Source organism: Cricetulus griseus, chromosome 9 (assembly GCF_003668045.3).
Source record: "Cricetulus griseus strain 17A/GY chromosome 9, alternate assembly CriGri-PICRH-1.0, whole genome shotgun sequence".
Lineage (NCBI taxonomy): Eukaryota > Metazoa > Chordata > Mammalia > Rodentia > Cricetidae > Cricetulus > Cricetulus griseus.
Window position 1 is genome coordinate 19,247,831 of NC_048602.1, and position 27,901 is coordinate 19,275,731.

General features: G+C 36.1%; 1 protein-coding gene across 1 annotated transcript; it reads left to right on the forward strand.

The window, feature by feature from the left end:
- The first annotated feature begins 1,186 nt into the window (after positions 1–1,186).
- On the forward strand, positions 1,187–27,810 carry LOC100754540 (vomeronasal type-2 receptor 116). The gene is made up of 6 exons (XM_027433953.1): positions 1,187–1,374; positions 13,505–13,796; positions 14,154–14,960; positions 15,801–16,016; positions 23,702–23,825; positions 26,882–27,810. Exons 1-6 carry the CDS (start codon positions 1,187–1,189, stop codon positions 27,808–27,810), a joined length of 2,556 nt encoding a protein of 851 aa, XP_027289754.1.
- Positions 27,811–27,901: the final 91 nt, after the last annotated feature.

Below are 27,901 nucleotides of genomic sequence, written 5' to 3' on the forward strand. Positions count from 1 at the left end.
ACCCCAAACAAGAATAGGACCACACATATAGTCTAGCCAAAATATATTTGAATTTGTATCAATAAACCAAAATTCAGAACAATGTAAAACATTTTGAGATCAGTAATTATATTTTTGGATTAAAGTGGAATGAATAATATACCTGATTATCTCCTCATTTCTAAATTGTACACCATTTTTTCCTTCAGTAAACGATATCTTTTGTTTAACTTTTTGCTAACTACAACTAATTTCAACTTCTAATTAATCCTCTTTAAATGATGGCAAACATCCATAACCCCTTTATTGAGGAATGTGGTAGTGTTTTCTATAGACTGCTTTCTGTCATTTGGGGGTGGTGGCATCTTTAGGGGAGCCTGGATAAAATCAGGATAATTGTTGAGTCTTGGCTGGAATATACTGTGAGGCTGGACAATTTCAGGCAGTAGATTTGAAGATCTTTTGGATGCAGAATTCAGAGGCAATTGTAAGAGTTGCATTTTGAGTTGTTGGTTCAAGTGTCACAGCCCTGGAGAGTAAGTTATCCTAACATGTTGGGAAGTCAGGCTATACCTATAATCATTGCATAGCTGGAGGAACGGTATCTTGACTTGTCAGGAAGCCAGACACACAGACACTAAGCAAGGTAGAATCCACTGGTTTTCTTTGGTTTGGGGAATCATTACATTCCAACAATTTTGGAGGGGTTTCAAACCAGCATGAGATTTTGTTCCTTTGTTTTTACCACTACACTTAGAGTGTCATCATCTAATGGAGCTTGCTTACAGCAACCTCAGTTGTTTTCATTTGAAAAGTTTTTACTTCAGGCTTGTGGCCAAATTAGCCAAAGAGGACTTCATTCCTGAGCTCTTACTGACTGTTGTTTTGAATGAAATCATAGTGCCTCCAGGTACAGAATATAATCTACAAAATATTTTCCAGCATGTTTTTTCACCTGAATATAGGGCCTCAGATGCATAGCCTGAGGGTAAAAAGAGTTCCAGAATTCTCAATGGAGGAGGTATAAGAAAGTACTCAAATTGCTTACTCTGACAACATCACTCATCAACAAAGCTGGAAGCCCATTTGGACCCAGACACTTGAGCTAAGTATATACATGCTAGACACTGTAAGATCTGCATCCATCAAACTTATGTCTGTGCAGACTTGCAAGTTAGTAGGGTATTTTCTTGTCATTGTTGTTATCATGATCATCTTTAATCCCTGTTATATATGTGCCTATAACTCTTCTGAGTGTTATGTTAGAATCAAAGACGACTTTCATCATAAAGGAGATGTGGACATTGGTGCATTTTTCCAAATTCATTCTTTCTATACAGGCAACAAAGTTCCACACTCATATGTGCCATACTATTTCAATGATGTTTACTTACAGTAAGTACCATTACTCATTTATCCTGTTTCAGATTTCATAATGTATATGACCCAGGTAGTATATGTATGCAAATTCTATGCTTCTTATTTTTTATCATGATCAACCCATTTCTAATGCAAAAATACCTTATTCAATTGTATATTACTCTTCATTTATTTTCTTTTCTCAAACATGATAAAATAAGATTATTGGTTGTATAATGATTATTGCTTTCCAGATATGATGATTGTAACATTGTGATCTTAGTTGGCCATGTCTTTACAGTTACATGTTTCTCATGTTAGGTCTTCACAGAAAGGAAGGTTTTACCTGTGTTTGACTTGGCTCTTTAGGGCAGTCTAGAAGATCATGTTACTTCCATGAAAAGAGGTTATGCCACCAAATATTGTACCTATTGTGGGATATGATGATAGAATCACAAGTTTGCATGTGTTAGATGACACTAGTTTAGAAGTAAGCATGTCAGATTTAGAAGCTGGGAATACTTCTTTGTTGTGAAAAACACCTCTACCTGTCTTCACTTTTTTAATTAAATTAATTATTTGCCAATATTTTACTCTTAGACACATGTTTATTTTCCCTTTTACAAGCTTGTTCCATGCATTTCTAATACATTTCCATCTAATTTTCATGGGTGTGTGCATATGACACATTGATGTTATTTTGGTTGTCAGAAGTAAAACCAACTAAGTTTGTGGTAGGAAAATATTTTTGTTAATACAAAAGATTAATAATATATCTTCCCCCTTGCCTTTCTCTTCTCAAAATTTACCATGGAACAACACCTTTCTAAAATTTTTTTTCATACAAGTTGGGGTACAAAAAGTGTATTATCTCAAATCTGAAACTCTTTGTAGAGCTTCTGTTCACATCCGTTATTACAGTGTGAAAGTGTATCTATGTTTTCAAAGGGGGAATTGTGCCCTCTATCTTTGCCTGTGTCTGTCTCTTTGCCCCTTTTCAATTCTATCTGCAGTTTTACTTGTCTAGAGAGAATCATCTTAATTATCAGTATTATAAAACTTATAAGCTGTGGGCAGGAATTTTGCTCCACTACATTTGTTTTAGGATGGTCCAAATTTCTAAATGGATTTTACTTTAATGCTATCACAACTGTTCACATAATATAATATATGAATATTAAAAATACACATTGATTTTCAGATTAATTTAACTGATATTTTAGGAACAATGTGAATTAATCTATTGGACTGCACATGGTACAGATACTCTAAAGCATTTTTACCACAATTCTTTCACTGTGGCCATGCACAATCATGCCTTCATACACACATGCAGGTGTGAGACCATCTGTGGGAAGATGGACTCACCTCCAACCATGAGCATTCTGGTTGAGCCATATTTTTTCATATGGCAAATTCTGTTGTACCTGTTGGCTGTTATCGTTTCAAATTGAAATTATTATGTTCTCTAGAAATGTATGAGAGGAAGAACATGACCCTCCCATTTACTTATAAATGTGGTTGGTTTGATATGTCAAATTACTCTAGAAAAATTTCTTAAATTAATAATGTGATAGAAATACATGTATCCTATGAATATTACCTCACAATTTGGATTTTAATGATTTATCTCTTCCACTATAAATATATGCCTTTTGTAAGCAGTTTCACAATTCAAAGCCAAAGGTATTTTCTTGTAGCTTATTTTAAATTGTTTTTAAGTGGTTTGCTTGCTTTAAAATTTTTATTACTTCCTTAATTTTTGAAATCATAATATAATTGGAGCAGTTCTCTTTCCCTTCCTTACTTACAAACCTTGCAATATAACTGCTTTCTAACTTTCAATTTCATGGGCTTTTATGAAGAATTTTTGTTACATGATCATATATGTATACATATAATACATATGTCTAAATAACAGTTTTATACAAGTCTACATAAATCTATTTCTATGTATATTTTTTGAGGATGATCATTTGCTATGGATATTCAATAGCTTTAATTTTCCCTGGAACACTGTCTATGACTCTCAGCATTAATTTATTGCTATAATTCCTTATGTAGGATTGTGATCGCTCTCCAATTCTGCATGGCATTTCTATCATTATCTCCCTTTTAGGCAGTCATGTTCATGAAACTTTCAGGATAAAACATCAATTATAATGTCAAAATTTTAAAATAATACTGTGCTAAAGATTTATCAATATTGCTTTACATTTTGAACAAATACCATGGCTTGTACTGACAAAGACTTATGAACATTGATTTTTAATAAGAGGAATATAAGGATTCATTATCATTTTGAGAAAGATGAATATGTAAGAGATGTATATATTACATATACATAAATTAAGGTACATTATATTTTCAGGAATTAGAAAAAAGGAATAAAGAGATATAGCTATCAATATTCTGGAGTGTAACTCAGACAGAGAAAGTCACCTTGCATGTTGTCCCCCTGTGTCCTCCTTCTGTGTATAAGCAGTGAACATGGCTCCACCCCAATTATTTCATGATTCTGAGCTCTTACCTAAACTATTGCCTATAGCCTCATCACTGATCTCCCAATTTCCATAAATTGAAGCTCTGTGGCCTTTTATCTTCATATGGGCAGAATTATCCTTGAATATTTTCTACATCTTTTTATGAAGGTCTGTGTGGACTGCATAAATTTTTGAAAAGCCGTTCCTTGTTGTCTGCTATATTGTAGCCACCGTAGTTGTTTTATCCTCTGTTTGTACTTTCATCAGCACTGAGATCTTATTTGTTAGAGCCACTGTTATTAGGGTCTCACAAAGAATATGTAATCTGCCATGGTATGTTACAGCACAGGGAGAAACAGAAATTCAGCCAGCTAATCAGACACAAACTAAACTAACTGGTGTAGGAAAGTTTTCTTTTTTGGGGGGGGTGAATCTCACAGAAGTGAGTGCTGATGGCTGCCATTGTGAGCACTGTGGGATTCTTTTAAAATTTATCTCCATGTGTCACTTCCAGAAACACAAGGGTCTATTTACCACTGCATTCATGTTCCTTAATAATTTTAGATTGATCTTGTCTGATGAGCTTTAAAATGTTAAATCATCCAATGTCACACTTTTATCTAGTGTAATTGAATAAATTAATAATGACATCTTTGATTTCCAGTAGAAATTACATGATGCAGGGACAGTAATTCCTACAACACATTCACAGATTTCCAAGCCTTCATATATATATATATATATATATATATATATATATATATATATATATCAATCTTCTACAGTTATCATCCACTAACATTCCTGAAAGTTATGAGTTATGACAATATATGACTGAAGTCACAATTTGTACTTTCATTTCTCACTACTATTGCCAATTTCTTAAGGTTTTGACATTAGTGAAAATACATAAAAATAAATATGCATGAAATATTTTAAGGTCCAAAATCAATTTTACCTAATATATAGGAGGCAGTATTAAACTTTTTATTCATTAAAAGTGAAATATGCAGATAACATTTATTTATTTATTTTTATTAGAAAGAAAATTATTTTACATGTCAATCCCAGGTCCCTCTCCCCCCCTCCTTCTCTGAACCCCCCAACTAATGCCCTACCTATCCCATACCCTTTCTGATCCCCAGGGAGGGTGAGGCCTTCCATAGGGGGTCTTCAAAGTCTGTCATATTCTTTGGGATAGGGCCTAGGCCCACCCCATTGGGTCTAGGCTCAGGGAGTATCTCTCCATGTGGGATGGGCTCCTAAAGTCCATTCCTATGGTAGCAACAAGTACTGATCCACTACAAGAGGCCCAATAGATTTCCAAGGTCTCCTCACTGACACCCACATTCAGGGGATCTGGATCAGTCCCATGCTGGTTTCCCAGCTATCAGTCTGGGGACCAAGAGCTCTCCCTTGTTCAGGCCAGCTGTTTCTGTGGGTTTCACCAGCCTGGTCTGGACCCCTTTGCTCATCAGTCCTCCTTCTCTGCATCTGCATTTCAGTTCAATTCAAGGTTTACTGTGGGTGTCTGCTTCTACTTCCACAACTGCTGGATGAAGGCTATATGATGGCATATGAATTAGTCATCAATCTCATTATCAGGAGAGGGCATTTAAGGTAGCCTCTCCTCTGTTGCTTAGATTGTTAGCTGGTGTCATCTTTGTAGATCTCCAGACATTTCCCTAGTGCTTGATTTCTCTTTAACCTTCTAATGTCTCCCTCTATTATATTATCTCTTATCTTGCTCTCTTCTGTTCTTCCCACAACTCAACCTCCCTGTCCCATCAAGTCTTCCCCACCTCTTCTCCCATCTCATTCCCCTAGTTCCCTCTCCCCTCTCCCCATGCTCCCAATTTGCTCAGGGGATCTTGTCCCTTTCCCCTTCTTCAGGTGACCATATATGTCTCTCTTAGGGTCCTCCTTGTTTGCCAGCCTCTCCAGCAGCTGGAGCTACAGGCTGGCAATCCTTAATTTGCATGTTCACTCTCTGCTGTTTGGTAAGTTTGGATAAAGGTTTGTCTATCTTGTTGATTTTCTTGAAGAACCAACACTTCATTATATTGATTTTTGTATTATTCCCCTAATTTCCATTTTACTGATTTCAGCCCTCAATTTGATTATTTCCTGGAATTTGCTCCTCTGGGGTGTATTGGCTTCTTTGTGATCTACAGCTTTCAGTTGTGCTGTTAATTCTCTAGAGTGATTATTCTCCTGTTTCTTCATGTGGGCACTTAGCACTATGAACTTTCCTCTTATCACTGCTTTCAAAGTGTCCCATAAGTTTGGGTATGTTGGGTCCGCATTCTCAATGAATTCTAGGAAATCTTTAATTGCTTTTTTTCTTCCTCTACCCTGGAATTGTGCAATTCGGTTTTACTTAATTTTCACATGTTTGTAAGTTTTCTGCAATTCATCTTGTTGTTTAATTCTAACTTTAAAGCATGGTGGTCTGATAAGATACAAGGGGTTATTTCAATTTTTTTGTACCTGTTGAGGTTTGCTATGTTGCCTAGTATGTCGTTGATTTTAGAGAAGGTTCCATGTGGCGCTGAAAAAAAAGATAAATTGTTTTGTATTTGGATGGAATGTTCTATAGATATCTGTTAAGTCCAATTGTGCCATAACTTCTATTAGTTTCTTTCTTTCTTTGTTAAGTTTCTATCTGGTGTTCCTATTCAGTGGTGAGATTGGGGTATTGAAGTCTCCCACTATAAGTGTGTGTGGTTTTATGCGTGATTTGAGTTTTCGTAATGTTTCTTTCACGAAAGTGGATGCCTTTATATTTGGGGCATAAATATTCAGAATTGAGACTTCATCCTGATGGATTTCTCCTGTAATATTTAGGGATATTAATGACCATTGATTGTTCATTCTTGTTTGGAACCGGAAGCAGTCCCTGGCCTACCTGGGCCAGTGGATGGAGGTGGAACTGTTATCAGGGCCTTGGCAGTTTCTCACAATTTTTTTTATTTATCATTTTCTTGTATCTGGCTGCTTTCGGGTTGGTTTTTCATTATTTTTATCAATTGATTTATAATTTGAATATAGTGTGTTTTGATTACATTCATTCCTACTGTAAGTCTATCCATAAGTTATCCTACATGCTAAACTTCCAAGTTTGACATTACTTCTGTTTTCCCCAAAAGAGCCCTGTTTATGGTTTTGAATTACTCATAGGACTGCAGCCTTCTCAGGACTGTGGTAAAACTTCTGAAACTCAAAACTTTGATAATAATTGATGGTCTCAAAACCTATCAAATGCAAAATCTCCATGGCTAGTGGTGAGATGTCACACTTAATTGTGTTCTCCATTTTTGGGATTTTTTTCTAGCATGAGCTTTTGCAGGTCTAGTGTCAAAGAACTATGCCTTCTTATGCACAACTGCTCTGTTCCTTGTGGGGAACAATTTTCTTGTAGTTATTTCCAGCATCTGCAAGTTCACAGAGATTTCTGTGGCTGAATATGATATGTATGGCCTTCTGGAGCTGAGCATTACCCAGTGCCCTATTCTCTGCAAAGTGACCAGTTGAATGTCTCTGTTAATTTATATCTACCAGGAGAAGTTTGTCTGACAAGAGTGAATCAATGCTCTGATCTATGACTTGACAAATACTTTATTGGGAATCATGATAAGTCTATGTCCATTTTGCAGAAAAATACTACTATATTCTCTCCTTAGAACTATGACCTAACTACTCAAACTTTCTTGTTCCAAATAACAGTGCCAGGAAAGTTCCTTCTGGTCAAATGGGTCCTGGATCCAAACAGAAAATCATTTAAATTCTCATGTATCATTTCTATTGCTTTTGCATCAGAAGATATGTCTCCATTTTTCCGTTTTCTTTTTTTAATTAGAAACGAACTTGTTTTACATGTCAATCTCAGATCCCTCTCCCTCTACTCCTACCCTGCCCCCCCACCATCTCCCTATACCATTCCCCTTCTGCTCCACATGTAGGGTGATGCCTACAATAGGGATCATAACAGTCTGACACATCATTTGGTGCAGGGCCTCGGCCCGCCCCCGGGTGTCTAGGCTGATGGAGTCTTCCTCTTTGTGGAGTGGGCTCCCAAAGTCCATTCATGTACTAGACATAAATACTGATCCACTACTAGAGGCTGCATAGACTAACAAGACCTCCAAACTGACATCCACATTCAGGAGTTGTGGGACAGTCCTATGCTTGTTACCCAGCTATCAGTCTTGGGTCCATGTGTTCCTGCTTGTTCTTAAGTCCATTTTTTCTGCATCTTTCAGGGTTCATAGCTGAATGGCATCAACCACCTTTTTCTTTTTGGTTTCATGCATAGTGCTTAGTGTTCTAAGGTAATCACCAGAGAAGGCTGTGGCAAAGAAGTTTAATACTGGCTGTCTGGTTGCCCAGCCACCAGCACAAAGGGGCTTTGAAAGGAGTCCAAAAGAGCCACCATAAGGTAGAATTTTGTATATAGTGGGTTATAGGAAAATAAACACTCAAACTTGCTCTTGATGGTTTCCTTAATTTCTCTTTGTTCTCTCATATTCCTTTTTCTGTTCTTTATTTTCTTTCTACTGTATACTTTTTTGTACAGCTTATATACCCCAACAAAGTTTTCAGGCAATATAAGAATTACAATGTTGTTAAAAATCTGTTTTTCAAGGGAATGATTACAACGAATACAAAACAAACAGTAAAAAACCACATGCCTTCCATATGCCTTACATGATTAATCATTTTATGTACTACAGGTGAAAAGCAAATTATCCCAAGAACCCACATTCACTCATGATTGAGTACCTTGTTATAGATTAACAGTGTGGGCAAGCAAGGTCTTCTTCTTAGATCTTTTATTGACAGGCTGCATCTTGTTGTTCCAAAGGAATGGCCAATCACTTTATTAGTTATATTGAAAGTCAGTCTTAAGAGGAGTATTATGAGAGTCACAAACACAAACTTTTACATATAAAAAAGAATTAATCAGCACTACTTTAAAACTTTAGGGTTCATACATGATCCTCAAATTTTATATATATAGATTGAGGGCAGAAATGGGTATAAGTAATTAATCATCAACTTTGTTCATCAGCCAAACCTATCCAGGAAAGCTAGCAACAATTGTGCTGTATTGTATTTTTGAGCCTAGCCTAATGAGTCAGACAGTTCATCCATGTGCCCTTGTGTACTTAAGTTCATTTACTGGGGCTATTTATCTTAAAACTATTAGCAAGGAATCTGGTCTAACCTTAAGTTATTTTGAAGCTTTCTTTTAGCCAATGATTTGTGACTGCCTCTTTAGCATTATGAGAATTAGAGCCAGCCTGACTCCCAGACTCAGGTGCTTTCCTTTAATCATTAACCTGAGCAGCTCCTAAGGTGGAATTCATAAACCTTAGCTGTGAAACAAATCCTTGTATTTATTTTTATTCATGAAACTCTGTATAGGCTATCATTTTTGTTATCAAATTAGACTATACAGCCTAGAGAGGGGTCATGTACTTGACAATCCTCTGGTAAAAATGCCCAGTAGTACAGGTTGTTTCCAGAGACAGAGAAATTGTAAAACAGGCATTACAGATCTCCCAACATCCTCTCACACAATGCTAGATACAAGAGAAAGAGTGCTACAGCCAACAAGTAAAGGCACAGAAGAAGCAAAAGACATTCTGGGGTCTGCAGTCCCGTGGCCTTGTTTAAAGTAGATGGACCCAAGAATGTTTCCCTCTTGTGGCCTTACACCAGGAAATACAATTGCAACTCACTGTTTCTTAGTCATGGCCAATGACAGTGAAGTCAATAGAAATTATTTCTTGGGAGGTCCACAACTATACTGGGTGGTCAATCAGTCAGTACCTCTTTTATGAAGTATTTTTCCAGGAAAAATCTGGTGGAAGGACAGGAGGTCATCATTTAGTATCTCCATAAACAGGGTTGAAATGTTTCTTATCCAGGTTTATTGTGATCCAGTTAAGTTTCACACTATAACCACCCCTCTGGTTCTGTACATTAAAAAGTAAAGGTGGGTTGGTTCAGCATTGCAAATGTGAGGTGGAGGGTGGCAGCATTTGGAGAGAGAGAATGGGAATTTCAGGGTGACTCCTGAGAATCTGAATGCCTGTTTCCTCTCAACAGGAAATATGGACTTCGACATTCCTTTTACTTCCAATATCACTGGGTATTAATTATTGTGGACAGGCGTAATTGAATTGGTTACTTGAACAATTATAGGAACTTGATATTGGACTAGTCCTGTTGGGTTGTTTTCTTATGACAGAGGTTAAGTCACCAAAATTTTGCTGGATATCTGATGATGGCTTTCAGTGTATAGAAAAGGTTTTCTGCCACTCAGGTTCCTGTTGTTGAACACACATTGAGCTACTTGCAAAAAATTAGGACCGATTTATACCTTAATTTCTTAAAAAATTATAGCATTATTCTAACATCTCTTACCACCTGAGTGCCAAAGACTTTGAGCAGAACTGTCTTTAATACACTATAAAGTATCTAGGAAACATTATATGAAGCTCCTTGCTCAGTATTGGACAGTAGGGAGAATATGTTCTGTCCAGACTGTTGTATGGCAAAAGTCACCCTGCACAGCACCATAGGGGATTTTCCTAACTTTTTAATTTATTTTGTTTTTGGATACAATCATCTATGTTGAGTTTTCTAATTACATAGATCATTGACAAAGAAAAAGCCATGTATAATGAAAGAGAAAAGAGAATAAATTTCTTTCCCTTTAGGGCCAGCCCAGGGGTGTTTCCCCCTTCTGTGGGGCTGCTTACAGCAGGCTAAAAGTGAATGCTCAATAAGGGGAACTATTTCAGCCTCCCTGAGTGCATTCTGCTTAGATGGAGATGGCCCTGGATAGAGCACTGGCTCCTCAGCACCTGACTGAGGAGGAGTCAAACAACAAAACAAGAAACTCTCCTTAGTGGGATGAGTGGAAGTGATAATTAGCTTGTTTGCTCTCATCTAGGAGACATTCCAGAGACAAAAATATTTTGTTTCCCAACAAGAGGAAGCACAGGTCTTAAGCCAGGGTGGGAGAGGATGTCACAGGGAAGAAAGTCACGGGGGAGTACAGTAAAACAAAACTGATGGAAAATATAGAAAGACACAGAAAAAAACAACCTAGTGTCCATTCACATGGTTTCTGAACTAGCAGCCATTTCTTACTTTTCTCCTATGTATTAAAATGGAGGGCACATTAATCAGACATACCTGCAGAGATGACAAACCAGGAAACATTATACTTTATTTCCTTTGGGGGTTGATGTTTCAGATGACTTAGGCACAAATTGATCAAAGGACATCCTGGGGACAAGGAACTTGGTTGCACACTCGTATGATATCCTAGTTCACTGCATTTTTCCTTCCTTGCTCTTAGGAACCTGGAGAACACTTTTGTCTTGAGCACTTGCTATGAGATGTCAGTGGAACCACCACAAAGTATTGTGGGCATTCATCAGTAAACACTGCTTGAACATGAGTTTAAAGCAAAACAAAGTCTCTGTTAGCTGACTTGTCACTATACTGTTGGTGCAGGATCTCAGTCTACCACTGAGACTTCTCAGTATGAGGTTCTAAGCACAAAAATAGTCTCCTGGGTTGGCATATTTTCAGTGAACAAGCCAGTTAGCTAGAAGCAGAGCTATGGAAGCCAAAAGCAAGTTAGTACATTTAGAGACCCTACCAGAACTATGGACTTTGATGGATTCAGTCTGTGTCTTTATTTAGACAGGTGGCTATATCTATCTTCTGATTTTGAAAGGCTGAATGTCACTTGAATCATGGAGTCATTTGCAGTAAAGTCTGAGGGCTACTAATTTCTGGGAACCTGGTATACTAGAAGAACTGTGAAAGTTGTTAAGGATGAAGCTTCTGGACCAATACTAGTTTGATATCTTCATGTACTGTGATTCAGCTACATACAACTTTAGGAATATCATCTTTCCATCAAGTTCTAGAAGAAAGAACAATTTTCAAACTACAATAATTCAAATAAAATACTTTATTAATACTTAGAGGTATTCAGTTGATATGTCTCAATAATATTAACCCCTGACTCTTCCAACAAATTGTCCAATTTTAATCACTCACTAACTCTTCATGTCATCCTTCTTAATTTGAAGAAAATATCTTCCAATAGTTGTCCTCAGCCACAGGCTCATAATAATCTGATTCCTCATTCCCTGTTTCCTGATCATTAATTTTATGGGTTTTATTATATAATATATATATGGGACAGACATCTTGGGCTTGGCCCTAATTCCTATCTTTGTAACAGTTAGGGCATCTTGTAGTGAAGTTTGTCTGCCATGTAAAAAAGAGTCCTTAAACATGGATAGAGCTATATTTATCTGTGTATATAAGGTTAATTTATATTAAAGTCAGAGGTTGTGTTAGTGCAGAAAACTGGAAATAGTACATTCTTCTCCTGAATCCATGCCTTCAGCCTCAGGTACAGTGACAGACAAGGATTCCTTAGTATCGCTACATGACTTAAGTCCAATTATGTGACTGTGAATGACACAAGACTGTAAGTGTAATAATTATACCTATCAAGATATCTTGTCCTGCTTACAAGTGTTATGATTCAAGCACCTAACAAATAAATAGGCTTTTCTCCATCATGAGCTAGTTCTAATTGTGGGAGCTAGTCCTAATTAGGGAGGCATCCAAGTAAACATAGATTGATCCTTTCATATAATTTCTGAAGTTTGTGGCATCTTCTGGAAGGCAAGAATGTCATGGGCAATAGCCTATAATTTCAGATGAGCTCACTTGGAAACTCCTGAAAAAAAAACTCAAAATGGTTTCCATGCCTGACTTCAGGTTTTGTTTTGTTTTGTTTTTTTATTCTTTATGGTATTTGAATGAAACCGGCTTTTCTAAATTTCAGACTTTGACACTAAAAGGAGAAATGTCTCAGAAAGCAAAAAAATGTTTCAGCTACTAGTGAGATTACCTGAGTTCAGACCCCAGAATATTTATGAGAGCACATCTGTAATCTAGTAATCATGTGGAGGAGAGAAGTCTGATAGACAAGAAAATATGGGAATAGTAAATGGAGATATCCAAGTATATGGTATAGAAATAAGACAGACTTTCTTGCAAAGAAAAGTAAAGCCAAAACTGTCCATGGAGGTTGTCCTCTGCCATGCACTCATAACTTTAAAAGTTTAAACATTTTCCCATACAGTCACACATACACACACTCAGAGGCAACATAAACTTACAAAGAGAAAATATTCTCTAAGGATAACAAGTATTTATATAGTTGAGTCAAATTTATTCATTGATTTTTTGATGAAAATATTACCTTGTAAAGCTGAGTGAATTAATAAAGTAATAATTTCCTCTAACTGTAGAAGGTAAAACCAAGATCAGTGCCCCAGGAATACTTCATAAGGGTGTTTTTTCATATTCATGGTCAAAATTTTAGTAATGTACTAAATACCATTGAAAATACAATGAGCTGTCATGGGACTGTCAATAATGAAGATACTAACTACAGGATTTTATTTCATTTTAACAAGGTAACATAATTAGTTGAATTCCAATCATTTATTGGGAAAATTTAAATGTGAAACATATATAAACACTAATATTTGAACTAGAAAAACCAGCAGATTGAGCTGCAGCTCTGTATGATCTATGATTTACTTTAGTGTGTTTTTATTTCATTTATTCAGGTATAATTTTAAAAACTACCAATTTGTTCTGGCCCTGCTATTTGCCATTGAGGAGATCAACAGGAATCTCAGTCTTTTACCAAACATATCTCTGGGATTTCATTTTCATAATGTTCCACAGGGTGAAAAAAACATTCTTGCGCAAGTCCTTATTTGGCTCACTGGCCAGAGTATTCCACCCCTTAACTATAACTGTGTAAAGGAGATAAAGTCAGCTGCTGCACTAACAGGACCATCTTGGGCAACATCTGCCCATATTGGGACAGTGCTTCACCTCTACAAATTCCCACAGGTGAGGAATCATATTTGATTTATAGCTAGATATTCTTGCTCACAATTCAGAGTTATGTTAAGATAAAAGAGAGACATGTGGATTACTTAGCTATATGTGACAAGTGTCTAGACCCATGGAGAGGGATGCATATTACATGCACTTGGAAAGTAAAGAAAACCAAGGATGGAGGAGACAGAAGGATAGATTAAAAATGGAGGAGAGTTCAGCAATTCACTGCAAACTCTTTCACAGAGATTTACCTTTAAAATCTGGATGAACCAGTCATCATGCTGAGCATTTCCATCTGCTCCTTTAGAAGAGACATTGTGTTTGGTGGCATTGTTTGACTCTTGTCCCTAATTGCTTTCTCTTCAGCTTACCATTGGCCCTTTTGATTCTATCTTGAGTGACCAAAGTCAGTTTAATTCTCTCTATCAGTTGGCCCCCAAAGGCACATCTCTATCACTTGCCATGGTCTCTTTGATGGTTCATTTTGGCTGGAACTGGGTTGGTCTGCTTCTTCCAGATGACCACAGAGGGACTGAGTTTCTGTCAGATTTAAGAAAAAATATGGAGAAAAATAGAGTTTGCATAGCTTTTGTGGAAATGATCACAAGCACATGGACTTCATTTACCTACAAATTCTGGCCAAATTTTGGAAAGATCCAAGAATCATTGGCCAATATCATCATCATTTATGGTGATAATGAGTCACTACAAGGATTAATGGTAAATATAGGAAAACAGTCTTTGACGAGGAAAGTCTGGGTCATGAACTCTCAATGGGATGCTACCAACCATGCCGATTATTTCTTGCTAGATTCATTCCATGGAAGTCTCATTTTTTCACGTCAATATGAAGAGATTGTTGGATTTCCAAATTTTATCAAAACAGTTAATCCTTTCAAATACCCAGAAGACATTTACCTTCCTAAGTTATGGTTTTTGTTCTTCAAATGCTCATTTTCAGAGCTTGATTGTCAACTTTCAGAAAAATGCCAACTCAATGCTTCCTTGGAATTTCTGCCTAGACACATTTTTGACATGGCAATGAGTGAAGAAAGTTATAATATATACAAGGCTGTATATACTTTCGCCCACAGTCTCCATGAAATGAGCCTTCATCAAGTACAAATGCAATCCTTTGAAAACAGGAAAGAAATGGCATTCTTTCCATGGATGGTAATACCCCTTCCATACTATTAGAGCATCAGCAATGTGACATTTTGAGATTGTTTGAATAAGATCCAAATTAGGTATACATATTTGATCATTATATAGAAAATAAAAGGAGAATCTTTATTTGTCATCTTATATTACAAGGCAGTGAAGCTCTTTGTGTGCATGTTGCTGAGCAATGGAGTGCTAGTGCAAAGGAGATGATGTTAGAGACATAAAGGTTGTGTCACACTGGGAATTTGTGATGCACGCCTTTAATCCCAACACTCAGGAGGCAGAGGCAGGTGGATCTCTGTGAGTTACAGGCCAGCCTGGTCTCCAAAGCAAGTGCCAGGATAGGCTCCAAAGCTACACAGAGAAACCCTGTCTCAAAAAATTCAAAAAATAGGTTGTGTCACAAATAGTTTCTAACTTCCCATTGTAAGTTATTCCTTTTGAAAACTAAGCATTTCTCAGTAAGTGAAACAATGAGAGCTCATTTGTACAAGGTGTTAGTACATAAATAATTTCTTTTAACTACTATTTAGTCATCATGGAACTTTGGAATACACTATGTATGTAAGTAAATTTGTACAGCTTTTTAAAAAGAAGTTGAGATTTACTTCAATCAATACTCATTGATTCCTTTCCTGAGTCTGTTTCAAATATTTTATTGAGGATGGGTGTCCCTTGAGAGATAAAATGACATCACACTATCCTAGGTATCCACTTCTCAGGATCAGTGATACCTGCATTAGTGTGGTATCCTACATAAAAGATTATAATCAACGAGAGTCATTCTATTATCCACTTGTGGTCAACTACTCTTGCCTACTTTAAAATATGTCATTGCATCCCTTTCAGCTTCACCCTTTCTTGAGGAATAATTATGCCAGAGACAACATGGCTTTACATTGGAAACAGGAGTTAGATGATAAGTATGACATTGTCAACTTTTGGAATTTTCCAAAGGGTCTTGGACTAAAAGTGAAAGTGGGAACCTTTTTACCCAATGCGCCCAAAGGTCATCAGTTGTCCTTAAGTGAACAGTTGATACAATGGCCAAAAATATATTCAGAGGTGAGTTATGATTCATTTTTAAGACTAAACTTATCATAATAAAACAAAGATACCCACCAGTAAAATAATATCTGGATTCTAACTCAAAACCAATTAGTGTAAAACTTCCAGTAGAGAAGAATGAAAAACAACATCCAGTATACAGTGTTTTATTGTACCCTAATTATTAAAGATGAATTTGGGGTCTTAAATCTTTGTTAATATTCAGTCTCTTAATTTATGATTCATACCACAAAATTATTACATAAAATAATAATTATATTTTCTTCCTGTCATCAAACATCATCACTAAAAGTGACTTTTGAAAAATGGGTTAATTTTGACTTATAGCACTTCAGGTATGAGAGTCCTTTATGGTCAGATGAAATGAAGAGGTGTTACATCCATGGAGAGATGAGCAGAAACCTGAAACAAGATGTTTCAGTGAACACACTAGAAGTAGAGAGGAAACTGGAATTTGGTTAGGATCATATATGTTCATATTTCACAACCATAGAAGTAATTCTGCCAGCAATTCTGCAATGCTTATAATTGCCACTTTTCATTCAACCCAATACACAGTGTCTCTCAAAGTATTCCTTCACTCTACCTGAAAGTGACTGGTTAATTCTGTTTTAGTTTTTTTGGTTTTGGATTTTTCCATATTTTATTTCATTTTACATTCCAACCACACTTCTCCCATCCCTACAAATACTCCCCTCACTTCCTCCCACTCTCCCTCATTTCCACCCAAGTTTACCCCAACTCCATTCCTCCTCACTGAGAAGGGCTCCGAAGAAGAGTCAACATAGTTTGGCACAACAGGGTGGGGCAGGGCCTGATGCCTCTCTCCTGGATAAAGGTTGAACATGACATTCTAACCATAAGAAATTGGCTTCAACAAGCTAGCTTATGTACTGGGATTATTCATGGTCCTACTGACAGTATGGCATCTCACCCTAGGAAATAGGCTCATCATATACAAGGCTTGTGTCATGGCCTACTGCCATGGGCCTCACTGATAGTCCAAGATTCACAAGTGTCTTTCACCTATGGAGGGCCTACTTCAGTCCACCTGAAGTCTCCACAGTTACAGACCTAGAGTCCATCATTTTCCATGAGCTTTGTTCAGCTGTCTCTGTTCATTTCTCCATTATGATCCCGACTTCCCTTGAACATATGTTCCCTCCTCCCCCTCTTTGCCTGGATTACCAAAGCTTGTCTGATTCTCAGTTGTGATCTCTGTGTCTTGATCCATCAATTACTGGATGAGGAATTTATGATGACAATTGAAGTATACATCAAACTGATTATAGGTATAGGCCAGTTCACAAATCACCTCTAATATTGCTAGGAGTCTTACTTGGGAAGATCCTTGTAGATTCCTGGGAGTTACCCTAGCACCAAGTTTCTCCTTAATCCCATAGTGTCTTTCTCTATTAATATATCTTTTACATTGCTCTTCCATTTCCTCCCTGCCCACCTAGGCCATCTCAATCCCTTCTGTTCTCATCTCCACACTGTCCCCTTATTCCTTCTCCCCCACCCATAGATTTTCCTGTAGGTATCATCTAATTTCTCTTCCCAAGGTGATCAATATGTTCCTCTTATAATCCTCCTTGTTATGTAGCTTCTCCAGATCTGAGGACTTTACACTGGTTATCCTTTGCTTCATATGTAATATACACTTTTGAGTGGATACATACCATGTTTCCCCTTTTGAGTCTAAGTTATATAATTCAGGTTGATTTTTTTCTAGTTTTTATCCCCATTTTCCCGAAAAATTCATGCGGCCATTATTTTTACCACTGTCTAGTACTCCATTGTATAAAGTACCACATTTTTTCTTATTTATTCTTTAGTTGTGGGTGGGGGCATGTGGGTGGTTTCCAAGTTTTGGGTATTACAAATAATGTTGCTATGAATATTTTTTAGCAATTGTCCTTGTGGTATGATTGAGTGTCCTTTGGGTAAATTACTAAGAGTGGTATCGATGGGTCTTGAGGTAGATTGATTGCCAGTTTTCTTGGAAGCTGCCATACTGATTTCTAAAATGGGTATTCAAGTTTGGAATCCCACCAGCATTGGAGGAGTATTACCCTGACTTCACATCCTCTCCAACATAAGGTATTCTCAGTAATTTTGATAATAGTCATTCTGACAGGTGTAAGATGATATCTCAGAGTTATTCTGATTTGCATTTAAGTATGTTGAGCATTCGCTTAAATGTCTTTTGGGCAGTTGAGATTCTTCTGGTGAGAATTCTCTGATAGCTCTGTACCCCAACTTTCAACTGGGATTTTGTGTATTTTGATGTCTAGTTTCTTGATTTCTTTATAAATTTTGAAGACTTAACCTCTGCCAGAGATGGGGTTAGTAAACATCTTTTCTCAGAGAATACTTGTACAAATGAATTCCAGGCTACTTCCCACTTTGTCTTGTTCAATATAGCTGTATGTATATTGAGGTCCTTGATCCAATTGGATTTTGTGCATGCCATTAGATACAGACCTATTTGCAATCAACTGCATGTTAACATCCAGTTGTACCAGCAATGTATGTGAAAGAGATTTCCCTTTTCCATTGTACCATTTTGGCTTCTTTGTCAAAAATAAGGTGTTCAGAGGTATGTGAATTCATTACATTTGATTTCATTGAGCCCCCTATCTGTTTTTATGCCAATATCAAACTATTTTTATTTCTATAGCTCTATATAGTAGAGTTTGTAGACTGAGATGGCAATGCCTCTGGAAATTCCTATATTGTATAGGATTTTTTAGCTCCTCTGCATTTTCTGTTTTTCCATATGAACTTGAATATTGTTCTTTGAAAGTCTATGAAGAATTGTGTTGGAATTTTGATGGGGATGACATTGACTCTAGATTGCTTTTCAAAGGATTGACATTTTCATTATGTTGATCTACCTTTCCATGAGCATGGGAGATAGTTCCATTTTCTGATATCCTCTTCAATTCCTTCATTTAGGGACATAGTTCTTGTACAAGTCTCTCACTTGTTTGGTTAGTGTTACCCTAAGGTATTTTATGGTTTTGGCTATTTTAAAGGGTGATGTTTCTCTGATTACTTTATCAGCCCCTTTGTCATTTGTATATAAGAAGGCTACTGATTTTTTTGAGTTAATGTTGTATCTTGCCACGTTACTGAAGGTGTTTATCAGCCATAAGTGATTCCAGGTAGAATTTTTTCAGGGTCACTTATGTATGCTATCACATCTTCTTTAAATACTGATTGCTTGACATCTTCCTTTCCACTATATATACCCTTTATCACCATGTATTTTACTCCATTTAGTTTGGTGTTGGCTGTTGGCCTGCTATATATTGCCTTTATTATGTTTAGGAATGCTTCTTGTATCCCTGATCTCTCAGGGACTTTTATCATGAAGAGGTGTTGAATTTTTGCAAAAGGTTTTCATCATCTAATATGATGATCATGTTTTTTTCCTTTCACTTTTTTCATATGGTGGATTTCAATGACAGGTTTTCATATGTTGAACCCCCCCCCTATATCTCTGGGATGAAGCATATTTGATCATGGTGGATGATTTTTCTTATGTGTTCTTGAATTCAATTTTCTAGTATGTTATTGAGTATTTTTGCCCCTATCTGATAAGGGAGATTGCACCATAGTTTTCTTTCTTTGTTGTATCTGTCTGAGGTTTGGGTATCTTGGTTACTGTAGATTCATAAAAGGATTTTGGCATTATTCCTTTCTATTGTGTGAGACGTTGGAGGAGTAGAGGTATTACCTTTTCTGTAGTCAGATATCCACCCCTGCCACACCTTTACTGCTGACCTCGTACCTTTGGGCATGGTCACAGATGTAGACATGATGGAGAATGGTTTTAGGTCTGGAGTCAGGACAAAGGTGATTTTCTCTTGCTTTTGGTCGGGTCAGAGAGGACAGCCTGTGTGGATCAATGAAGAGAATATTTGTGACGGGCAAATGCTTCTTTTATAAGGGACTTCTCCTGAATAAAGTTCTATTATACTATTTTGAGACTAGTCCCACTAATGTTAATCCATACATCCATATGCTTCTTTTGAAGTTCTGGGAGAATTCTGTCCTGAAACCATCCACCCTAGGCTTTTGCTTATTTGTTGTTTTTTTTATGGTTGAAATGCTTTTGATGACTGCTTCTATTTCCTCAGTGGTTATACTTCTATTTATTTTGATTATCTGTTCTTGATTGTCTTTTGTATGTAGTACCTATCTCCAAAATTATTCATTTCTTATAGATTCTCCAATTTTCTGGACTACACATTTTCAAAGTATGATCTGATGATTCTCTGGATTTCCTCAGTCTCTCTTTTCATGTCAGTGTTTTCATTTCTGATTTTTTCTATTTGGATAGTCTCTCTCTGACTTTTTCTTAGTTTGGATAAGGTTTTATTCTATCTTTTTGATTTTATGAAAATATCCAAATCTTTGTTTCATTAATTCTTTCTATTGTTGTCTTTATTTCTATTTCACTGATTTCAGCCCTCAATTTGATTACTTTCTGGTACTTCCTGCTTTGTGTTCTAGAGCTATAACAGATTTTGTTAATTCAATAGTGTAGGGTTTCTCTAACTTCTTTATTTGGGTGTTTCATGCTATAAAAATTTTGCTTAGTATTGTTTTTCTAGTGTCCCATAATTTTGAGTGTGCTCTATATTAATTTTCATTATTCTAGGAAGTTTTCTTTTCTTTATTTATTTCTTCCTTGATCCAGAGGTGATTACATTGGGCATTAATAAGTTTTAGGCTTTCTAGAATTTGTGTTGTTGTTGAATTCTAACTTTAGTCTATGGTGATCTCATATAACACAGGAGGTTAGTCCAATTTCAAAGTCTCTTTTGAGTATGTGGTCAAGTTTAGAGAAGGTTCCAAGGTGTGCAGAGAAGAAGGTGTATTTGTTATGTGTGTGTTTGGGTAGAATGTCCTAAAAATGTCTGTTAAGTCCGTTTGAGTCATAAGATCTGTTAGATGCCTTATTTCTTATTTGATTTTCTGTCTGGTGACAGTGTGGTATTAAAGTCTCCCACTGTTAGTGTGTGGACTTTGATGTGTGATTTAAGGTTTAGTAATGTTTCTTTTAAGAATATTGGTGCCCTTGTATTTGGGACATATATATTCAGAATTAAGATTTCTTCATACTGTATTTTTCCTGTGACAAATATGAAATGTCCTTCATTATCTCTTTTGATTAACTTTACTTTGAAGTCTATTTTGTTAGACATTAGAATAGCTACACCAGCTTGAGTCTATGGTCTATTTGATTGGAAAGGTTTTTCCCATCCCTATAATCTGAGGAAATGTCTGTCTTTGAAGTTAAGTTCAGTTTCTTGTATGCAGAAGAAGGATGGATCCTGTTTTTTATCCATTCTGTTAGTCTGTGTCTTTTTAGAGGTGAGTTGAGTTCATTGAGATTAAGGGATATCCATGAGCAGTTTCCTGTTATTTTTGGTGGTGGAAGGGGGTATTTGATGGTGTGTGATTATTGAATGCCTTGCTTTCCTGGGTTTGTCAACCTCCTTGGGTTGGAATTTACCTTTTGGTGCTTTCTGTAGGGCTGGGTTTGTGGATAGGTATTTGTTAAGTCAGGTTTTGTCACGGAATATATTTTTTCTCCATCTATGGTAATTTTTACTGGGAATAGTATTCTGGCTTGGCATTAGTGATCTCTTAGAGTCTGAATAATATATGTCCAGGACCTTTTGGCATTGAGAGTCTGCATTGAGAAGACAGGTGTTATTCTGATGGATTTGCCTTCAAATGTTTCTTTATATTTTTTGCAGGTCTTAATATTTTTTCTTTATAATATATAAAATGTGTTATGATTATTTTGTGGCATGAGGACTTATTTTTTTGATCCAGTCTATTTGGCATTCAACAAGGTTCTTGTATCTTCACAGGAATTTGCTCCTTTACATGGGTAATGTTTTCTTCTATGATAGTGTTAAAAATATTTTCTTTGCCTTTAATCTAATACACTTACATTTCTACCCCTCTATTCTTAGGGTAGGTGTCCCAGATTTCCTGGGCATTTTGTGTTATGACTTTGTTGGCTTTATTGTTTTCTGTGACCAATGAATCTATTTTTTTCTACTGTGTCTTCAACACCTGAGATTCTCTATTCCATTCTATTTGTTAATCGTGGATTGCTTTTCCTTTTCATTTATACTGGTTATCCATTTGTAGAATTCCCGCCATTGTGTTTACTCAATGACTCCATTTCAATTTTCAAGTTTTGGACTAGTTGTTTTTCTTGGTTTCTTTACTTTTTAAAGGAAATTATTGATTTCTTCCAATAATTTTATGTGTCTTTTCCTCCATTTCTTTAAGAGAATACTTCATTTCTTCTTGAAGGACCCCCATCATCTTGATCAAGTCATTTTTGTGGTCTTTATATTCTTCTTCTTATCCACTGGGATTTTCAGGTCTTCCTGATGTAGTACCACTACATTCTGGTATTGCTGTATTGCTCTTTAGGTTGTTAATGTATTCTTGTAATGATGTCAACCCCTCTCTTCTTTTGATTGGTGCAGGCAGAGTCTTCAGTTCTTGATCCAACCCTCTTAGTCCTCTTTCTCAGCCCTCTCTGAACAGTAGTTGTCTGTGTCCCAGAGGGCTGCTCTCACTCCTCTCTCCCTTAGTCTTTTTGTCATTTCTGTCTCTCAGTCCTCTGTTCAATAGGTCCTTGTGTTCCAGGGAGCTGCTGAACTCACTGGGCATGGGTGGGTTTTAGGACAGAGTGGGATTTGAAGGTTACAATATCCCATTGGGAGCTCTTGGTGCAGCCTGCCTGCAGGAGTCTTTCCTACAAACCTGGTAACATGGCTGAGATGGTTGGGGCAGGCACCCAGGTTTGGGCTGGAGATCAAGAACCTGATGGATGTGTGTTCAAAGTGGGTAGTGGATCAATCACCTCTCAGTCCTCTGTACAGTTATATAGTTTATTTAGATTCCATGCTTAAAACTTTCAGTACATTATCAATTATCATTTGCCTTTCCCACCTTCTTAAAGGGAAAGTACTATAGTGTACAGGCATGTATGTCTCTCTGCAGTCCTGCTATAAATAAACACCTAGCTAAATTATCTAAGAAAGTGTTTCCTTTAACTGAAAGTGTGTAGGTGCAGGCCATATCTTTAAAAATTGATTGCATTACAATCATGATTTTCCTAATGATGTCATATTCTAAGCAGAAATCAGTAAAATACCACATATAACCTTTTTTCTGAATACCATTCCTTCTGAGACAACTGTCAAAGGAATAATGACACTCACTTTAGAGTGAAACGCTTAACTATCTATTTAAGATCACTCAAGAAATACCCAACAATTTGCTTCCATGATGATTGTAAGTCCTGTCAAGATGATAAGTATGGTTTACAATGATGGTGGTCTTAAAATTTTCTCAACACAGCAGTCAGTAAGTAAAGAGCCTGGAACTGTCTGAAAGGACCAGTTGCCCTTCTAAGTCAATTTTCATTGACCTGCCTGTTTCAAACTTTTCCCTAAATCATTATGCCCAAAATTGTCTATCACTGCGATAATCTCAAATCAACACAGCTTTTTCAAATAATTTTCTGCATTTTAGGAATAAAGCCTTCAAATTATTTATGTAATATCCAGAAACAGTATTATTGGGGTTTTCAATAAACTCAGAGTATTTGTTAACTGTGTTTCCATTATTCTCAGATTCCTCAATCTTCGTGCAGTGAGAGTTGTAGGCCTGGATTCAGGAAAGTTGCCCTGGAGGGCAAGGCTGTTTGCTGTTATGGCTGTATTCCTTGTCCTGGCAATGAGATTTCTAATGAGACAGGTAAGCAGAAATTTTACAGCGAATGGTTCCACATCTCTACGTGTTCTTGAATTATCTAAACAGCTGAAAAATATATGCAGTGAAGTGAGACAATTTTATTCCTTTTCTTATTTAGGATGTGAAATATATCTTGCCATTTCTGGAATTAGTCACACATGGCATAGAAATTTATCATTGATATATATATTTATGGGCTACTGCAAGAAACACCTTTTCTGTTTTGATCCCCATTTTATTTCCACATAAAATTTAACACAAAGTAAGAAAGTGGCAAACTTTAATGATTTCCTAACTGTATTTCAATAATTATTATCACTCAGCTAAGTGTAGGATAGGTCATAGTCACAATGATTTGTCTAAGCTATCTTTTTTCATATAGATGAGAAGATTAGAAATTTGTGTTTGATGTCTACAGTACATAGGTATTTTTACTGTACAGCATACATATATTTCAAATTTCAAATTGTAATAGCTATGTTTATAAATGTCCCTATTGTTCTGCTTCATGTAAGATAAACAATATCCTCAAGACCATTTCAACAATCTGTTATGATATAATAGTTGCAATGCAATATAGACTTGCCACTTCAAGAATAGGCCATGAACATACTCACAGTATCTTACTTTGGGAAGTATAATCTTTAATAGTCAGTATTTTCACACCTATTAATAAAGTTAGAACCAGGGATGTATAAATTTTGAATTTTTATTTATTTTTGTATCTTCCAAGTATTTCATATTATATACTTTGATCTTATTCATATCTTGTCAAAAGTTCCAAACCTTTCATCTAGCTCACTTTTTGTTCTATTCAAAAAATACAACATAAATCCACATTGAATTCTGTTTACAGTACCCAAGTTCTCTTTGCTATGGATACTCTGATGGAGTATGAACTAATTATTGACACAGGCCACACTTTTAAAGTTAAATGAGTCTTCCTCTTATAACAGCTATAAAATAAATAGCTTCTCATGTAAGGGTAATAATTTATACAAATATTCCATACACAGTGATATTTGATCTGGTCTAAGATTTCACAGGTCATATGCATGATGTCACACCAGAGAATTTATAAGTACCAATGTGATCCTGTGTCTGTTGTTGATTCTTCCATTAAATTATTAATAACCTCTGACTCTTATATTCTTTTTGAAATTCCTCCATGTATTTCCCATGTTGAGTTATAATAACTGTGCCCTCAAACAGCCAGCCAAAAGACACCTCTGTTTAATGAACATAAATACATTCACATGCAGTCATTATTACATATATATGGATATATGTGTGTATACATATATATTTATGTGTGCATTATTTATATAGAGATATTATATACCTGATTAATATATATATATATATATATATATATATATGAATGCACATATTGTATATATTATATGTTATGGGATATATGCATTATACATATACACACATAGAGAGAAAGAGATAGAGAGAGAGAGATTACTGGAGAGAGAGAGAGTTAATGCCCCTGTATGTGTGTACACATATAATAGCACTTTGGTTTACAATAGTTTCATGAACATTTTTTGTGTGTATATAATAAGAGCATTTCACTCATCCATACAGAGTCCTTCTTAGTTCCTAGTTAATAATTATACTTCACAAAATTTTTGAGACTAATTCTACTAAACACCTGAAAAAATGATTACTGATTGCATTTCATGCAAAAAGTTAATAGTATCTTGAAATGGAGACCTTCACTCTATATAAACTAGTTTTTATTATATCTATCATTTACCTTTATAAAGGAATTGTGCTATACAAGATATTCATTCATTATAAAGTAGAAAACCAAAAGAAAATTATTACTTCTATATAAAAGAAAGGAAATAACTGACCTTGAGATAAAATATTTATATTAGATCCTGAGAAGTGTTATGTCAGTGTGTCACAATAGTGTAAATAAACAAGTAAATATCTACAAGATATATACAAATAAATTTTATTCTGTTAATGGATATCGAAATCTCTGTTAAAGTTATCAACAAAATAAAATTGAAGGTCTAGAGTTGAGTTGTTTTTAAGAAATACAGGAAAAATTGACAGTGGAAATCTGATATGTATAAAGCAATATTCTTGAATTTAAAACACATGATGAATTTTACAAAAATTCAAGAGCAACATAAGAGTGATTTAGCAGTTACTCTAGAAATGTTTCATTATTTGTGACATTTCCTCAACTGTATTGACAAATGTTCATCAGTGCACCTGGCAAGCCTTTGACAATGTAGTAATGCTTATTCAGTAAAACTTCAGCAGAGAAGAAACAAAAATAAAGAACAAAAATATTTGGAGATAAGAAATATTAGAATCCACTCCAAAGAATGCCATTTGTGAGAATAAATTCGAAAGTAATTCTCCCTCTTTTGTTATATACATCTCTCCAATTCATAGGGAGGATATACTATATGATGAGATATCCAAAATGAAGTCGATTTGTGCAATATACTGGAGTATTCAAATAAATTTTACAACAAATACACCGATAACCATAAAAGGCAGCAGAAGTTCATAAGAGAGAAAAAGCAAGATTTGTTTGATTAATATCACTATAAACAGGATGGGTTGTATTAGAAGGTACAGAGAAATTGATGACTAACAAAAGAGAAAATCACTTTTCCTTAAGGGTGTGCACTCTGAAATGCTATCCATGTACCAATAGATTCCCCTACAACATGTATACACTAGCATAACTGAAGAGACTCAGGAAGCTTACAGTGTCAAAACAAGACAAAGAGAGCACATTGAGTTGGGAGACAAAGGTAAGAAAAGGTGAGGAGTATAACAGGAGAAAGAGGCCTGTATTGGATTCATGGACTTATTTGCAAATAAATAACAAGTGAAATATCTAATAAAAAGACAGGTTGTATAAATATGTATTATTCACTACAGAGTATTTATTATTTTGATCCTGAGAAAATAGGGAGATAACTTTGGTAATAATCCAACTAGCAGGCACTGAGAAATGTCTTAGGATAAAAACAGTCAATGAAACATGGACTCCTGATCAGTTCACCTTCATTCCTGAACAGATATGGATCAATGTGTGAAGTGTCCAGAAAGTCATTATGCAAACACAGAGAAGAAACACTGCCTCCAGAAAGTTGTGAGTTTTCTTGACTACAAGGACCCCTTAGGGATGTCTCTTACAACCATAGCTCTTTGCCTCTCTGTACTCACAGTTGTGGTTCTTCAACTCTTTGTGAGGAACAGAGACACCCCGATTGTCAAGGCTAATAATAGAACACTCAGTTATACCTTGCTCATCACACTGATCATCTGTTTCCTCTGTACCTTTCTCTTCATTGGCCATCTCAACACTACTATCTGTATCTTGCAGCAGATCATATTTGGAGGTGCTTTCACTGTGGCTCTTGCCACTGTGCTGGCCAAAGCTATCACAGTGGTTATTGCCTTCAAGGTCACTTTTCCAAGCAGAGTGGTGAGGTGGTTAATAATATCAAAGGCCACAAACTCTATAATCCCCATTTGTACGATGATGTACCTTGTCCTCTGTGCAATCTGGCTAGGAACCTCTCCTCCCTTCCTTGACCAAGATGCTCATGCTGAACATGGACATGTCATCATTATGTGTAACAAGGGCTCAGCTTTTGCCTTCCATGGTGTCCTGGGATACCTCTGCTCCTTGGCACTTGGGAGTTATACTATGGCTTTCTTGTCCCGGAATCTTCCTGACACATTCAATGAAGCCAAGTTCCTGTCATTCAGCATGCTGGTGTTCTTTTGTGTCTGGCTCACATTCCTCCCTGTATACCACAGCACCAAGGGGAAGGTCATGGTAGCTATGGAAGTCTTCTCTATCTTGGCTTCTAGTGCAGCTCTCCTTGGATTGATTTTTGCCCCAAAGTGCTACATTATCTTGATAAGGCCAGATAAGAACAGTCTACATCACATCAGGAACAGGCCACATTCTAGAAGAAATAAACCAATCAAAACCTAGTTCAATAGTAGACATAGTTCTTATATTAAGAGATAAATTTGAAAGAAGAAATCCAGTTGATCTCTGTTGCAAATGTGTGTTACACAATTAT

Coding starts and splice junctions, on each gene's coding strand:
- LOC100754540 (XM_027433953.1), top strand. CDS start 1,187: ATGATCATCTTTAATCCCTGTTATATATGTGCCTATAACTCTTCTGAG. Junction 1,375..13,504: donor TTCAATGATGTTTACTTACA/GTAAGTACCATT, acceptor TCATTTATTCAG/GTATAATTTTAAAAACTACC. Junction 14,961..15,800: donor TGGCATTCTTTCCATGGATG/GTAATACCCCTT, acceptor CATCCCTTTCAG/CTTCACCCTTTCTTGAGGAA.